The 17,155-nt window shown below is 42.8% G+C and overlaps 1 protein-coding gene across 2 annotated transcripts in view; it reads left to right on the top strand.

Moving 5' to 3' along the window:
• LOC135900628 (ran GTPase-activating protein 1-like) overlaps positions 1 to 17,155 on the top strand; it is a 40,808-nt gene that overhangs the window by 757 nt on the left and 22,896 nt on the right. Inside the window, exons 3-9 of one of the 2 annotated variants that reach the window (XM_065430099.2) lie at positions 61 to 188; positions 4,869 to 4,928; positions 5,623 to 5,757; positions 7,112 to 7,291; positions 10,187 to 10,345; positions 11,225 to 11,342; positions 13,849 to 13,944. In XM_065430099.2, the coding sequence (XP_065286171.1) occupies positions 61 to 188; positions 4,869 to 4,928; positions 5,623 to 5,757; positions 7,112 to 7,291; positions 10,187 to 10,345; positions 11,225 to 11,342; positions 13,849 to 13,944 (876 nt within the window). Of the gene's footprint in view, positions 1 to 60; positions 189 to 4,868; positions 4,929 to 5,622; positions 5,758 to 7,111; positions 7,292 to 10,186; positions 10,346 to 11,224; positions 11,343 to 13,844; positions 13,945 to 17,155 lie in introns of both variants that reach the window. The other variant, XM_070535611.1, reaches the window with a different exon arrangement.

The raw sequence follows: 17,155 nt of genomic DNA, 5'->3' as shown, positions 1-17,155 counted from the left end.
CTTTTTTTTCAGTAAGTGTGTGAAATTTTACCACATCGTTTTCTCTTTATGGCCTTGTAGCGAGCATTGTTGTGGAAGCAATATCTCGCTGTCCGAAGTTGGAAATGCTGTGTCTGGAGGGCAACACACTCGGTGTCGATGCTGCAAAGGCAATTGGGAAAGCATTGGAATCCTGTCCAAAGCTAAAGGTACTGTATCTGAAAGGGGTATGCCAACAAGCTTGTGGTTCGTTTGGTTTCCCTTTACTGATCGAACATACCCGTTATCGAGGATTTGCCGAGAGTCTAATGGAATAAGAAAAACATATGTTCCTAAGGCACTGATTTACTCTTTTATTTTTTCAAAAACCAGTAACAGCTAGTAAGTATGTTCTGAAATTTACCATGCTTACTGTAAGCTTCACTGAAATAAAGCACGTTCTTTATTTACAGTTGTCGCATTGTGCATGTTCCTTGTATTAGCCACCCAGTAATACAAATTGTGGAGCAAGTAGCGCGTAATAACGAATGTATTATTTGTATATAATTGTTCTTTATAACCTGTAATCTATTATGAATCAATTTATTATAAATCAATTTCAAAAAAAGAGAAGATAACCAAACAGGGTGAATCCAGACTTTCAACTGTTGAAAGTTAGTGCTTTTCCTCTTTGGTTCTCCTTTGCTATGTGTGACTTTGGGGGTATCTGCTCAACACTGCTTTCCAAACAGACGCAGTAGTCAAATCTAACGTGCTTATTGGCACTTTTGACCTGACTTCAGCACAGTTCTTGCCAAGACATGCCATACTTGCTGTTTTGTGTATTGGGCACAAGGACCACCACTGAAAGCACCAGTGCTGCAATCGTTTTTACATTGAAAGTGGGATCACGTGACATCGCTTCACTTCAACGAGAACACATGTGGTGATTTTATCCTGCCATTCAGGAAGTTTTACAGTTGATGATACTCGCTGTAGTTAAAAAAAAAGTATTCTAACTTGTTCTTCCATCATCAGCACAAGAAAGCCTTGACTACTAGATAATACAAAGAGGATATATAATTACATTACATTTACAGCAAAAAAAAAGACTATTCTCAAGCTTCCTTTTGGCCATCTGCTATGAAAAAAACAGAAAATTGCAGCAAGGTCGGACATCTGTGTTATTCTGCTCTGGGGCAGATGCGAACAAGACATGACTATGCAGCACAATAGGCTTCTTATGCAGGTTAATAAAGGCACACACTGATCCCGAAGGCTTGGCATTGTATGGGCAAAAAGAAACAATAAAACACCATTACTTAGATTTATCGGCGAAAGATATTGCTGGTAAAGTGTGAGGGTACCAACTGTGGTGGCTTGGTGGCTATGGTGTTGCACTGCTAAGCATGAGGTTGTGGATTCCATTCTCAGCCACTGCGGCCACATCTAGGTGGCGATGAAATGTAAAATGCTCGTGTACCACGCATTGGGTGCATGTTAAAGAACCCCAGGTAGTCAAAATTATTCCAGAGTCCCCCACTATTGCGTGGCTCATAATCATATATGGTTTTGGCACGTAAGACCCCAGAATTTAAAAAAAGAGAAAGTGTGGAAGGTTCTTGGGAGCATAAAATTACCCATATAATGAAGCCACATTTCATGGCACGTAGACAGCCAAAAATGACCATCTGACAGAACCGAGCAATGAAAAGAAGGTTTTATTCATTTGAAATATATACACAGTAGAGTTGAACATTTCATCTGAGCCGTTAGTATTACTGCTCGTCATGGGCTCATGCATAGTTTATACAAGTATAACTCAAGCACACTTGTAGAATATGTCTAGACTTCTGTAAAGAAATAAAAAAGGATAAAAAAAGTAATCTTCGCATACACAAATATACATTCAAAGGTACAGAGTAGGTGCAATGCATACAATAGGGCAGTTTTAGTGCAGTATTAGCGCAATAAGAATAATTACATAAAAAAATGTTCGTGGCACAATATATAAATGCAATGATTTATTTATCATGTGATTGCTGAAAAGTTTATATTTTACCGTATTTTTCAAGGCACATGAAAAGTTCTAACTTCCCTTAGTTCCAAACGCAATACCATTCTATATATATTAGTCCCTACATACCCTCTTGTACGTTTTCCATAATGATTATGTATTGGAGGAATGTTTAACATATTTGAAGCCTCGCTACGAGTGTTTCTGTTTGGTATTATGAAGATGCTGGAAGGGTAAGTGTTATTATTGGACAGGATATTGTCAATTAGACAAGCAGTTTTATAATCTTGTGCCATCTGGAACGGCATTAGAGAGTTTTAGTATAGCGTAAAACCCTTGCGTTAGCGTTAGCGTGCCACGCAACGCTAACGCATAGAAAGACTGCACTGCGCGGCACAAGGTAGTGTTTTAGAATAGCGGAACGGAGAAAAGCGTTAACGTTAACGCAAACAAATACAGCGCCATCTAGATGTAAAGACACAAAGTACTGGAAAGCCAAATCCACACGAACTGTCGAGCTTATCCAATGTCGAATCAGCAAGTGTGTCCCTAAGTCAAGCTTATCGAAAGCCACAATCGCTGCGTTAATTACGCATGTAGGTGTTTGGTTTGAGCGTTGTTTTGTCGAGAGTCGCGAAACATACCGATTAATCTTGGCATGCTGCGATCGAGTGTTCTGTGGGACCCATATTACGTGTCCTTTTTAAGTTGGGATGACATAGACACCCTCATGATTCGGGAATGAGAGCGACCGCGCAGGTTCTACGTGTCCTAAAGATCCACTAAACGTCGAAGCTACATCGGAGGGGACGTTTCGCCGGCAATTTCTCTTCCAGAAAGCGGATTTCCCACTTCTTTGCAATTTTTTGCAACGGACGCCCACCTTGACGTCCATCCGAATGGGTTCAAGGCGAAAACCTCCTTCACGAGGTTCATATCGTCGTCGTTGGTAAAACGCACACGCATTGTGACCACAGCACCGACCACACTACTGTGTTTTGCCGCGGAAAACATGACATGCATCGGTTCCACATGCGGCTTCACACCAAGCGAACGAGCGAAATACACTTGGGCGCCATCTCGAGGCGGATACAGCAAACACTTTTAGCAAACCCATAGAGTTGTTCTACTAACTCTATGAGCAAACCCTCTCGTTAAGCCTACTGCGCCGCTAATCGAGAACGTATATCGTAAACAACGCCCATTTGTCACCTGTGCACCGCTGCCGAAGCATCATCACACAAATCTAAGGCGAACACGAGCATTAGTGGGGAAGGATAGAGCCTAGCAGTGCAGGCAGACGGCTCGATAGATCCGAAGCGGGCTGCTCTCACTTCGACCGGCGCCGCCATCTTGCCGTACGTAAGGCTCCCCTTGCGTGCGTTAGCGTTCAACGCTAAATCCTGAAAATAGCGTACGTACGTAAGAGCTCCAGCAGCGTTTACGTATAGCGCATGCGCAGTGTGGTGCACGCAACGCTAACGCTAACGCTAACTCTTTGCGTTTGCTGCTTTACGCTATACTAAAACTCTCTATTATCTCGAGTGACCTGAACGGTGGTTCATTATATGCTAGAGAACCTGAAAATGTCATGATGTGAAGTTCTATGTTGTAGTATAATGAGGGGTTAGAGATAAGATGTATATGTGTAGCTCCATGATTCTGAGGAGTATGTTAGCTGGCTATGAAATATACTAAAATATATCATTCTAAGCATTGCTAGCGGAAAATAATTTCGTGCCTGATACAGTGTCAAGCACAGGCTCGACTTAGTTCGGCACGTAAGTTTCTGATATGTTCTTTAAAATGTAATGATTTGTCTAGAGTGACCCCTAGATACTTATAGGTGACGACAATAGTAATACAGGCATATGCACACATTGACCGTGAGGAAGAAAAACTAAAACACCAATAAATCCCTAACATCTACATCAAGGTCCTTTCACATAATCAAATGATCTGCATGACATAGATTTACGAGGTATGTGGATGTGCAATATGCATGACTAGCTGCATTAGTTGCAGATATCTTGCTTCACATATTCAACTGATTTACTCTCCCGAATAGAAATTGAAATTTTGTACACGTATATGCACGCTTTAAAATTAGCTGCCAGGATTAAACCACTGTTGCGCTTCTGTAGATGCTACCGTGCTTTCTGTTTCTGCAATAGTATGTAGAGCAAAATCCTGCCCAAGTTAGCATGGAGAATGAAACGCTGGGTATTCCTGTACAGCGTATAAAACCTTAAAATCAAAACAATGAACAGGCACTATAGTGTAAAACTACTATGTATAACCAACTGGAATTTTGCAGCAGTACGACAAAAAACAAAGGAAACACTGCAGCATGTGATCCAACTTAACACAATATTGGGATGCTGGTGGCAGGCGGCGCCACGGTTTGTCTTTGCCGCTAGTATTATCATGAGTAATGAAGTTCAAAACTCTGAAGCTGTACCGGATATTCTGGTAATCCTGATCGTGAACATACCATCATATAATGCAGAAGGTTGCACCACTGCAAATTAAACTGGCCATCCTTGAAGTAAGAGACATACTGTGTTAGCTGACTAAGCCACGATTTCATTGGTGCCAGCATGTGCTGTTGGGAAGTGCTACTACTACTTGCAAGGCATGCGTCTCAGAATGAAGATGATGTCACGCGAACGTCTCCCACAACCCAGTATTCCTTAAACTGCAGTACATTTACAGACAGGCTAGCACTCTCCAATAACAATAGTTTACAATGAAAACTTGCATTTTTTGTAGAAATGTGATCATAAGAGGATAACATGAACTAGACGTAGCGCCATGCTCAAAAGCGTGTGCTAATTGTGTTCTGTATCATATTGACATTGCACTGATGTTTCCATCTGCTTTCAAATTCCAGAGAGCCTTATGGAAAGACTTGTTCACAGGCCGTCTGAGGACTGAAATACCTGATGCTGTTGTACGTGAGTTGACGCAGTGGTTTCCATATCTGCTTCCATTGCAGTTTATCTTTTCTTTCTCCTCTTTTTTTCTTTTGTGACATGCAAAAATATTTGAGGCTGAGCTTCTTTGCATTTTTTATTGTTTTGTTAGCACTAGTCTTGTGCATTATATTCTCCTGAGACCTGAAAACATCTTTGAAATGTAATCACTTTTTAAGCTGGTTTTTATTGCAGACTAGTAGTATGTTACAAATGTGAAAAAATCTTTTTTTTCTTAGATTCTCATAGCAACACCTTCACATACTTGGACAAAGTAACCGTCTCATTGTGTTATGGTAAAAGCCACTTTCCTGGCCCTAACACAAAGATGAAGACCTAATAGTGTGCGGTTGGTCGGTTTGCTGATGGTGTATCCTGTATTTTCAAGTAATCTGGCAGTATTTGAAACACACTATACAGGTCCTTTCTGTCGCCCATGACATCACAAGGGTCTACATCAGATTAGTGTCAGTTTTTTCTAAAGTTCATGGCAAGAATATGATGAAACCACTTTCCTACAGATCCATCTGCAACTGACTTCATATTCCTGATAAACATTTTGCTTAATTGCTTCAGAGTTAACTTTCAACAGCATTGAAGTGAATCTATAACTTTATATTCACGGGGCCTCTGGAAGATATATGCACAGCCATATGCCCACTTTGATTACAGAGGTTTCTGAGTTCTGGCATGCTACTAGCAAAGGCAACGTTAACAGAACTGGATCTCAGCGACAATGCATTTGGACCAATTGGTGCTGGAGCGTTGTTGCCCCTCTTGAGTTCACCAGTCTGCTACCAACTTGAGGTATGTTTTCTGAACAAAAAACTCTTTGAAGAAGACTGTTCCCATGCAACATGTTCCAAGTTAAAGCATTTTGTTATCTTATTGGCTGTGTCAATTATGAAAAGGGAAATTGAAGGCAAGTGTTTACTTTGGCTAACTACGGCTTGAAAACTGTGTCAGCATTTAGCTAAGTAGCAGTAAGAATAGCGGTTGTAAACTAAACATTTTTCTTGATTCATCATGCACACAAACCATGATGGTCGTCATAACGATGGGAGATTGGAGCAGCCCACCTGTTTTTCTGGTGCTAATATTTGACTCCAAAGCTATTTTGAAGGGAGTCCGGTAAATGTTTCTTTGTCGTTAATTAACCTAATAACCTGCATAATTATTTTTGGTGCTACTGCCACATGATTGATGAGAGGGGATTATAGCATGACTGGGGTAAGAAGGGATTTATGGCATCGACAACATAGTTTATTCTGTGTGACATGCATCAGCCTATGCATCAGTTCGATGCGACGCATTGCACTACACTAACATGTCAAGTAGAAATGATTGCACCAAGTGCAAGATAGTTGGAAGTCATACAAACACACAACAGAGTCCTGTCACACCTATAGATACGCACGGCTTCACGTTGCAAGAGCACTGCAACACTATTTGAGCACTGTAAGAAAATGTTCCCCATTGGCAGGCGATGCTGCCATGAACACGCAAGTCAAATATTTCACTGCAAGCAGCAGGGAGACCACAATCTTGCATAATAAATTGCTTGCTCTTTTCTGCAGCTTTTAAGGCTCTTTTGCTGCCAGCAATGTTGCCATTGCCAGCAGAATCATCCACAGACACCAGCCATTAAGCATTTGTTGATGGCCATGACTTTGAGTGATGCCCGAGTGCCCAGCCCTCCAATTTTCTAGCAAGTGGGGAAGCGGCAGTTGTTAACACATCCAGCCCATCCTGTCAAAGCTATGTTGTTGCTCTTGGGTACCTCTGTCAAATGCCAACATTGAAGGATTGCCATGAGTGCACACTGGAAAGAAGAAAAGGAAGGAGCAATAGACAGGGCACTGATATTGGTGGTGTCCCAGCATGGGAAGAATAGACCATTGCACACTTTACGCTTCCAACATTATCAAGTCCTTTTCAAAAATTTCTTCAGAAATACATTGATTGGAAGGCATCACAGTCATTTCATTGTGTTCTCACGTATGAAGAAAAAGTGTTACCACACAAAAATTGTATGCACAACAGTAAGAGTTGAAGTAGTGCATAAAAATTTGATGTAAATATGTATCTGATAGGCATAAAATTCATTGGTATTTGCTTCTTTAGTGATACACAATTATTGTGCTGGGAAACATTTATGCAGATTCTTCGACTAAACAACAACGGGCTTGGGACCGGAGGTGCTGAGTATGTGGCCAAGGCCCTGACAAAATGTCTTGAGGACAGCACGAAGGCCGGAAAGCCTCTAGCTCTGCGGACCTTTATATGCGGCCGCAATAGGTTGGAGAATGCCGGAGCAATTGCCATGGGTGCTGTTTTTGGGGTTTGTATTTTTGTCATTACTTCTTTTGACCTTATTACCTCAAGGAGTGGCTTTATGTATCATTCCAATGTGATGGTGTGTGTTACATTTTAGTGTTACATATCAAAATATAGGGCTCTGACCAAAATTTTAAGACTTGAATTAGATGACATTTTTAGGTTTATAATGTAACAACTACAGTAAACCTCAATATAACGAATTTCAATATAACTAAATTCTCGATATAACAAAGTACAGTAGCCGACGGATTTTTCGGACTCCAAAAATTCGGACTTCTTGGATATTCTGGATTTCATAAATGCACCGTGAGGGTTCCCATAGAACTAATGCATTTTTGTGACGGATTTTTCAGACGAATTTGGGTTCTGAAGTTTGATTTTCCGGACTAAATTGCTCGTTCCGAGTCACGCTACCTGATCTTAGAGACCGCCATGTTGGATTCTACGCTGGCTTGGCCAGGCTTGGTTTTGAGTGGCCCGCTCTATAGCCTTCAAGATTGGGACGTGCACGCGATCCCCACGCTTCGGAGGCCATGTCCGCTCTACCTTGGCTGACAAAACGCCCCAGGGGATGGCACTTTTTTTTTTTCAGTCTGCACTATCGTCATAATCGCTTAATGTGGGATCAGTATTTTTCGTTTCTTTCTTTCTTTCTTTTTTCAATTTCGGTTGCTATTGTGCGCATGGTGTCTAGAGAGCCAGTGTGTCTCAGAGACGTCACGTCTTTATGCGTGTTTGTGCGGCTTCACGTTTGTGTGATCGGCGCCATCTCCTGTGCCTTCGCGAGGGCCAAGTGGTGCGAAGAAACATGGCTCATTTCTTCTATCTCCATGGCAATCTCCGCCAACAGATATCGCCGACGCGGTGGCGCTCTTGTCGACTGTATGCGGAGACAACGCCAATCTTGTGCAAATCTAAGCAAATCTGATCGCCTCCACGTGATGCCCTGCCCTCGAAGGCAGGGCAATATTAGGGATTTTCTTAAGCCACTCTAAGCCTTATAAATTTTATTTTTCTGACTGATTTTTCGGGCTGTTCGATTTTTAAAATTACTTTTGCTCCCCGTGAGGTTCAGAAAATCGGCTGGCTACTGTATTTAACTTTTCATAACCTCATGTCCATAAAGCACCATGTATTCAGAACCTCAATACAGTAAATCCTCATTAAACTGTACCTGCTTAAACAGTAGTTTCCTTTTAAAAGTAGCAAAGTCAAATCCCCGACTCAGCAGCCATTGAATATAATGTGTTTTGTATCCCCATAAACTGTACCATCTTATTGCGTACGTATTGGTTAACACATAGTGTTTCCACTTTTCGTTGCGCAATCACAGCGGTGCGTAGTCCCCATCAGGGGGCCCGTCAGAACAAGCCTCAGAGTTCGGAACAACAGCCTCCAAGCACCCTGTGCGTTTGTGCAGGAAGCCACATCAACATCAATATCATTTCAGCATCGTGCAAGTGAAGACTCGCGTCATGCCGAAGCTCGGATAAAAAACAGCGGGTGCTCAGCATAGAAGAAAAGTTGGACATCGTTCATGCTATCAAATGTGGCACGAAGAAGTTGGCGCTGGCATGCGACAGGGATCCACAGTTGACTACGGTCTGTGGCATTTGGAATGTGAAGAGGTTGCTCAGCAGTACTGCTGTGACCGCGAAAAGATGTTGGCTCCGAGGTTCGACTTTTCACCATAGTTGCCTCTGTTGCCAAAGTGTCGCCTAATGACAGTGATGAGGATGACATGGAAAGCTACAGTACATGTGATTCAGGCCTGACAGTGGCAGAAGCTGCACATTACATCAGCCTCATGAATGCAATAATAATAATAACAATAATATATGGGGTTTTACGAGCCAAAACCACTTTCTGATTATGAGGCACGCCGTAGTGGGGGACTCCGGAAATTTTGACCACCTGGGGTTCTTTAACGTGCACCTAAATCTAAGTACACGGGTGCTTTCGCATTTCGCCCCCATCGAAATGCGGCCGCCGTGGCAGGGATTCGATCCCGCGACCTCGTGCTCAGCAGCCTAACACCATAGCCACTGAGCAACCGCGGTGGGTACCTCATGAATGCAATCGTCGTGCCGAGAACAGCACCCCGCAATGAAAAAGGTGCCTCGCAACTTCTGCAGCACTACCGCGCCAATGCACAAAGAACATGCAACGCCAACGAGGAGTCTGCTATGCGAGTGTTTGCCGAGAAGAGGGGGCTGGCTGGCAGGCCGCTGTCGTCGCTGCTAGGCCGCCGCGCAATCAAACGAAAATAATATGTTTGTCGTGCGAAGTAAATAAATACTGCATGTCCTTGCCCTTTCATCGCATTCTCTCTGAGTTTCGTTTTTGACTGATAAGTAGGTGATCTCATGCTATTTCAGTTAAGCAGTACTACCGTTAGTACATATGTTTTCCGAGCTCCGGCCAACTACGGTTTAACAAGGTTTCACTGTATAAAGAAGTGTGTTTGTATGCGATTTCAATGTAGCGAAATTTCGCTTCTTCAGCAAAGAAATGCCGAGACAAGAAACTGAAACTTCTGCGGATGCGGATGGTCAAATGACTGACTTGCAAGCAGCTGCTTGCAAAATCGCCCTCAAATCACAGGCGGTGCGACAAGAGCGACCGCCGAAGTGAAGCCACGTCATGTTCTGTATAAGATCAGATGTTCTGTATAAGATCAGATGTTCTGTATAAGTGCGATAACATCCTATCGCACCCTGCTCGCTTTGTGCTTTAGGTGCAAGTGAAAGTGTGCAAGGATGAGAAAGAAAGATCTACTCAGTTGCAGCATTTCGTTTAGCACTTGTTCATGTGGTTTTTCACTCCTAATGGTTAAAAAAACCAGGAGTTTGTCATAAAAGGAAGTCCATGCCCTTTCTATTTGACTTGGTTACAGAAACTGCACTCATTGGAAGAGTTGGCCTTGCCTCAGAATGGCATCTACCACGAAGGAATAGCTGCCTTGGCAAACGGTTTGATGTCCAACAAGAACCTTCGCGTACTGAACCTAAATGACAACACGTTCACAGCGAAAGGAGCTCGACACATGGCACAGGTATAATGTGTGTGTTATGTGTGTATCATTGTTTGAAGCACTGAACTATCAGTGTGGTAGCAGCATGTGATAATCTCGAGTGGTAAAGGCTGTCTGGTAATTATTCATTAAGACATGGTAGCATGTGTAGAATGTGTAGAAACCATTGTCTTATAGATAGACCAACACTTGCAAACCTAATAAGTGACTGTACAAATGGAGGGCTTTCAGAATAAGGTTTTATTTGAAAGATGGTGTGAGGCTTGCAAATATTTTTCTCCTTTAAGCTGCTGATAATTATGGAACAAAAAATGTACATATATTTTTAAATAAGACACGCAAGATCTGAGCAGCAACAGTGAAGGCCTACTTGAGTATTGTGCTTTCCGAGTGACGCACGAGTGCCTAAGTGTCACATAATTGCACCTTGTGCATAGGATTGGGAGGGTACCGGGCCGACGCCAGGTGGCGTAGAGTCGCAGGCACGAGACGGTAGGGAACTGTATAGAGTAGCAGGCACGGGACGGTAGGCAGCACTGTGTGGTGGGGAGCAAGAACATGAAAGGCATGTGTGCGCGGTCAGCATGTGAGGAGCGCGTGACAACGAACTGAATGAGTGAAGTAATCAGCGGAGAAAGCCACAAGCGGTGCAGTGGGACGGAACGCAGACTGTGTGTGTGTGTGTGTGTGTGTGCACCGAGAATTTCCCGAAATAAAGAATTTACTTGACAGGATTGGGGGTAATACAGCTATTCACTTGACACATTTCTGTATTAACTAGCATAGATTAGATCTCTCTCTCTCCATTTGCTCACTGTGTTTAATCAGACTTTGCTTTTGATGCTGGAAGTGCTGCTTTGTCAATTCCTTAACAAATGTTCACACCATCTTACTCCTCAGGCACTGCGTCACCTTGACAACCTTGAGGTCATCAACTTTGGGGATTGTTTGTTGAAAACGGCTGGTGCTAAGGAAATTGCCAATTCTTTGAAAGATGGTCATAATGCACTGAAGGCAAGTGTACCTCTGTCAGTTGCTTTGTTCTTTGGTCTTCCTACATGAGAAAAAAATGTCACAGTTTTGGCCGAAAGGTATAGCATCAATTGCAATAACAAATTAGTAGACAGCTATATAAAGTAAGGATATTAGTTTTATCAGCTGTATAAACATGTAAACATTCACTTACTAAATCATCAAGCATGGTGTCAGGCGTGCGCAGGCATGCACAAGCTTCAACGCAAACTAATCTACAAGAACACAGTGCACACAAAGCTATCAGCACTCGGCGCACTCTGTACCCATCGCAGATCGTTTTCAGGATAGGACCCGTGCATCCGTGCCATACGCAGCTGTCGCCTGAGTAGAATGCCCCTCTTCCCGGAAGATGGTGCGCTTCCTTCCCGTTTTTCTCCCTTGTGCGAGCGAGATTGGGCCGGCATTGTTGGCTCACTCTCGTAAGCTTTCACTCGCACATACAGCATACGGCAAGTGGCAACAATGTTATCACCCTTGGACTTTATAGGGAACATCACAGCAACGACAATGGCAGAAATGCACGTGCGGGGTCTGTATAGTTTCTCTCGAAATAAAAGATCCTCTGAAAAAGCTTAGCACTTCCATGAACACCATACTCGGAAGGTAAATGTTGTTTTTAGGAAATAATTAGAGGATCAAGTCATACCTATGTATTATAGATGTCTTGTCAGCACCTTGTAGTGAAGTGATGAATTTATTAATAAGCACAATAAGGCTCATTTGGGGACATAAAGGATTACATTTCATTCTTGCTTATTTCGGCTGCTTGCTTGCTTTTGATCGCAGTGTAATGTTTCTCTATTTGTAAACAATTTACAAGACCCAAGGAAGGACTGCCAAAATTCACTGCTTTGTGGGGAGCTTGTGTGGATGTGTCAAAGTGGCACCTTTTTGTTAAAGGGGCTAAGAGACACGTTTTGAAAATAGTAAGAAAAGATTGCCGATCTGTACAAAAAAGCTCCTGTGAACATGTGAGCGAAATATCACTGCGCTGCATGCAGAAGGGAATTTGCAATTTTATGTCGAAAACAGCAACAAATTGCTTGCTCTCGTTTCCGCAATGTCATCATACACTGTCATCTTAAACAGCTGAAACCGCCAAAAGCTATTGACTGATTGGGTGATTGCAAGAACATTCTCAGCAATGAAGTTAAATAAATGAAACATATACAGTCAGATCTCAATATAACGAACCTCAATTTAACATATGGTAATTCTGATAGTAACAAGCTATTTTCATTTTCAGATATTAGATCCGTTGAAAACTGTGTATACTTTTTCATGGTGTGACAGAAGTAATCTTGTGACATGGTCTCTATTTAGCTATGTTTTCGGCCATTTTAAGCATATATTTGGAGCCTGTATGTTTGGTAAGTCTAGCAAAAACTATAAAGTGTCAGCTGAGGCAAAAGTTGTTCACAAGCGTCCATCCACACGAAAAGTTCAATCAGCAAAAATGTCGTCAAAGTGCGCACACCGCGACATGGTATGCAAGAAACGCTGCTATCGGAGATACATGGTGCAGGAAACACCAAGGACAGGAGACTCACATTTATGTGCCCTCACCCCTCTACCCTTGCCATGACTGCACATGGCTGCCCATATACGGGACATTCACTGTATCTTGGAGGTAACGTGCAGCAAGTGTAAAGGCCAAGCCAAGATGGTTGATGCCTTGATGCACATTGTATTCCCACACGTCTAGTGTTGCTTGTCGTGTAGTCTCAAATTTCTGAGACATGGTGCAAGGCATTCGCTTGCATTTTGACAGCCTGTGTTTATGGTCATCGAGTGAGATCTGTTGAAACTATGACCCTTACTTTGTGTAGTTGTCTTTCTGCTATTGCCATAAATGCTCCACCTTTCTGATGAAACTGCAGCATTTGTTTTTTTCCTCAGGATAAGTATCTGTACCTTTTTACTCTTTAGTTTTTAATTTGTGGGTGCCATCTGATGACAGCTGCGGAAGCACGTTCAGCCATGGTGTGCAAGATAAGATTTACAGTGTCATGTTACACAGCCCGTGTAAATCTCAGACGCCGGTAGACATGCCAATGCATTGTTCTCGGTGCGATCTGCACCACACGTTTTGGTGCTCATAACTGCGCTATTATGGCCCTACCTTTTTGCTATTGGGGGCGGGCTCCACCACTAAAAAAGCTGGTGTCACCGCCGGCGTGACGTGGCATGAGGGATCACATGGACACAGCGGCAGCAGAGGCTGCTTCGGAAGCGCCAAAGCCGTTTAGCCCATGCAGCAGTTGGTTATGCTTAGTGCAATGCAGGAACAAGTATTTTTGGTTTATGATTATGCCCCTTTTTGGCCTCTTCCCCCATTTTACAATCGAATTCTATCTGAAGTTCTTTTTTCTCCACGTCCTTGGAGTCTTCTTGGTCAAAGCTGTAGGTGGCACTTTGATAATATTGCCAGCATTGCGACCTCGGAGGTGGACAGAGTTGATTAAGTGGCAACCTGATGTTTCAGGAAGTGAATCTTGGCAACAATGAAGTGGCACTGGATGGGGGCCTTGCAATTGTTGAAGCTCTCAAAGGAAAGCCAGATTTGGAATCACTTGAACTTGACGGTATGTTACTTGAGGCTAGCAGTGCATTGCATGTATGGACGTGTTTCAATTTGGGTATCTGTTAACAGTGAGTTTTCAGTCGGGGCACCCTTGAGTTCATAGATTTGATTTCAGTGTTCCTGTGTATTGTTCCCTATGTAGTTCTTCGTTTCACACATAACCTGCCACTCTAATGAGAGCTTACACAATACTTCTTGCTTCTCGTGCTTGCCTCTTCAGATCTGAGCATGTTGCACTTCTACTGAATGATATTTTCAGAGCTTAGTTTCGTAATAAACACTTCAATAGGTATCTTTACGGGGCTGTAAATATATGAAATTGCAATTAAGAGTCGAGCAGCCTTGTTGAATATTTACATGGTTCGAGTATTCAGTAGTCGAATATATAGAATACGAGGTAAGAGTTGTTGAGAACTCTGCAAAGGCACTTGTAATCTGTTATTAATCCACTCTCAATGAGAAATACTGAGCGAGTACTAAGAGGCAACGGTTTCAGGTGTAATTTGCAAAGCTAACTCGCCGTGGTAGCGTAGTGGCTAAGGCATTGCACAGCTGAGCTCAAATTCGTGGATTCGAATTGGACCGCACTTCCATGACGAAATGGAAAAATACTTGTTTACTTAAATTCAGGCTCATGTTAAAAAAGCCCAGGTGATTCAAATTAATCCCGAGCCCCCACTACTCTGACTTTTAATTGGATCATTATATTGGCATGTAAACTCAGAGGTTAATTTTTAAAATTATTTTTATGCAGAGATGCCTTATTGTACTAGCAAGAGCTTATGCTTGCCTAGTCAATCTTTCATTCTTATGGTGGCTGGAAATTTGTTATATCAGTATTCCAATGTGTAATATTTTGTTGCCTTGGTGGTATTCACTATGCCTACACTGAAATGACGTCTCTTTCTTTTTTTTTTTTTCCCAAAGCTAGTATTAGATTATGGATTTATTGTACAATCAATGAGTTCATGTCTCATATCGTAATTACGGCGTAGACAGCCACTTAAAAAAAAAAAAGGCGAACCAAGATTTTAGTGTTGCCTGTGAAACTTTCATGCCAGGGTTGTATTTTGTTCATCTGATGTCAATGTTTAAACAGTTACTTCACTGTGCCCAAGTGATCTAAACTGTAATTGCTGACATTTGGCGAAAACCACATGTAGCTAATGGTGGAGGTGTTGATAGTTGCCTGGTTATTATTTAAACAGCCAGAGAAGTTCCCAATGATCAATAAGTCTTGAAAGTGCTGTATTTGGAGCTCCAGAGTATTAGATCACTTTGAGAAAACTGTAAAAGCTAGCAGGTTGAAACTGCTGTGATTAAGTAGTTCCTCTAGTTGAGGGGTTCTCATACTCGTTTGCAAAAACCCCCGGGGATTCAGTGAGCAGCATTTTACGGTTTCGTAAGTGGCAAATACGAAGCCGACCCATTCCGCTTTTCCCTGTTCATTCCGCAATTTCTTGATTTAGAGAACAAAGTTTTGGGTTTTCGATTTAATGAAGCCACTGCATGCTACATCTGCCCTTCGGTAGTCACTGCAAGGCAGACCCACCCAAAAGCAGTGCACAAGACTAATCGCTGTGCGATTTGTAGGCCCACGCTATCTGCACTGAACGCTTTTCATACAGCACACTAGTGAAAGCACTTTGTAGCACGGGAGCAGAAACAGACTCTAAAGTTCTGCAAGCTGAAAGCACACCTCTGAATCTAGCAGTGTCTGCCTGGTCGCCTCTTGTTGACGGACAACAATCAGCTGTTCAAATAATGGATTAAGTACATGCGGGGCGCATTCGCATGTGATTTTCGGTACAGGCATATTGGTGTTGGCACAGTGCAGGTTTTATATCGACTGGTTTGGTTCTGCACTCTGTCCTTTCTTACTTTATTCGGGATAAACATTCATGAACGGCACTTTGCCGGAGGCATAGCATGGCTGAATGGCTCATGTTTTTAGGCTTAGTGTTGCGATATGTATATCCAAGACCATTCTTCAGCACAAGTGTCTTGCGACACTTGTGTGCAAGAATAACTCTTGCTTACAACACTTCATTTGCATCAGGACGATGATCTTAACATCAGCGATGGTGAGCTCGTGCTTAGAGTAAGAGACGAATAGTAGGTGGTGCTGCATTCGGGTGTGTGGAGCAGTGCTGGAGGAGAACGTTACATGTGCTGATGTACCACTATGGCCGTGAGTTCTCCGGTTAAAAAGAGATGGCCTTTGAGAACGAAGGTTACACACCAAACCATAAGTGCAGGGGGCCTAAAGCTCATGCGGCGGCAGGATGCTACTGTGGTTGTTCTTGTTTCATTCATGTGGCCATAATACATGTACCTGATGCCCGAATTTCTGGTGAAATCATATTTAAACATGTTCGTGTACAACATAGTAGCCAACAGGACGGTTATGAGGGCATGTAGAATTATTTTTCACTTTTAAAACACAGAAACCTCAGTTTCACAAAACAAAAAGATCACCTGATGCAGTTTATAATTGCTAGTACGTACGTCATCACGCAGGCTCCAACTCTGTGCGGCACAAAGCCAGACTGATTACCTTATTAAAATGACACAGTAATCTGTGCACTCTTGTTCTGATTTCTATATTGTACATACAGTCGAACCCATTTATAACAATATTCAAGTGCCACGAAAATTCCATTGCTATAACCAATAATTGTTATATAACCGGGTTGCATGAAAAAACCAAAATAAGGGGATGGCAGAGCTGATATGAGAAAACTAATATAGGCGGGGAGGCCAGTGCCCCTCCCGACCACCTTCCTCCGCTTGGCTGCTGATTGTATTCACTCGTTTAACTGCTTCCTGGGCACTCCCATCGTGTGTAACAAGCTGCGACTGTTGGCGTGAAAGAATGGCAATGCTATAACAACTCCGAAGAAGTGTCACATGTGGCAAGTGATATGTGAGCATTGCCGAGGCATCACATTGGTGGCCCCAAAAGGGACCATTTAAAAATTGTGAGAAGGCCGCTGCGGCAGCCTGTCAGCTTGACAAATCCAGAAGAAACATTGAGCAGAGATTGTCACAAGCATCTCACCACATACTTCTCACTGGCTTGCACGACAAAAGCCTATGCCTGTCTGCCTTGCATGCTTTATGTGAAACTTGCCGACATCCTTCTCCAAGGTATCCAAACGCTCCACGTAGTGCAGCGGAAGGTTCCTCGCGAAAACCAAACCCCAGAGGGG

Source organism: Dermacentor albipictus, chromosome 3, assembly GCF_038994185.2.
Source record: "Dermacentor albipictus isolate Rhodes 1998 colony chromosome 3, USDA_Dalb.pri_finalv2, whole genome shotgun sequence".
In the NCBI taxonomy this organism is placed as follows: Eukaryota; Metazoa; Arthropoda; class Arachnida; order Ixodida; family Ixodidae; genus Dermacentor; species Dermacentor albipictus.
This window is presented reverse-complemented; position numbering and strand designations above follow the sequence as displayed.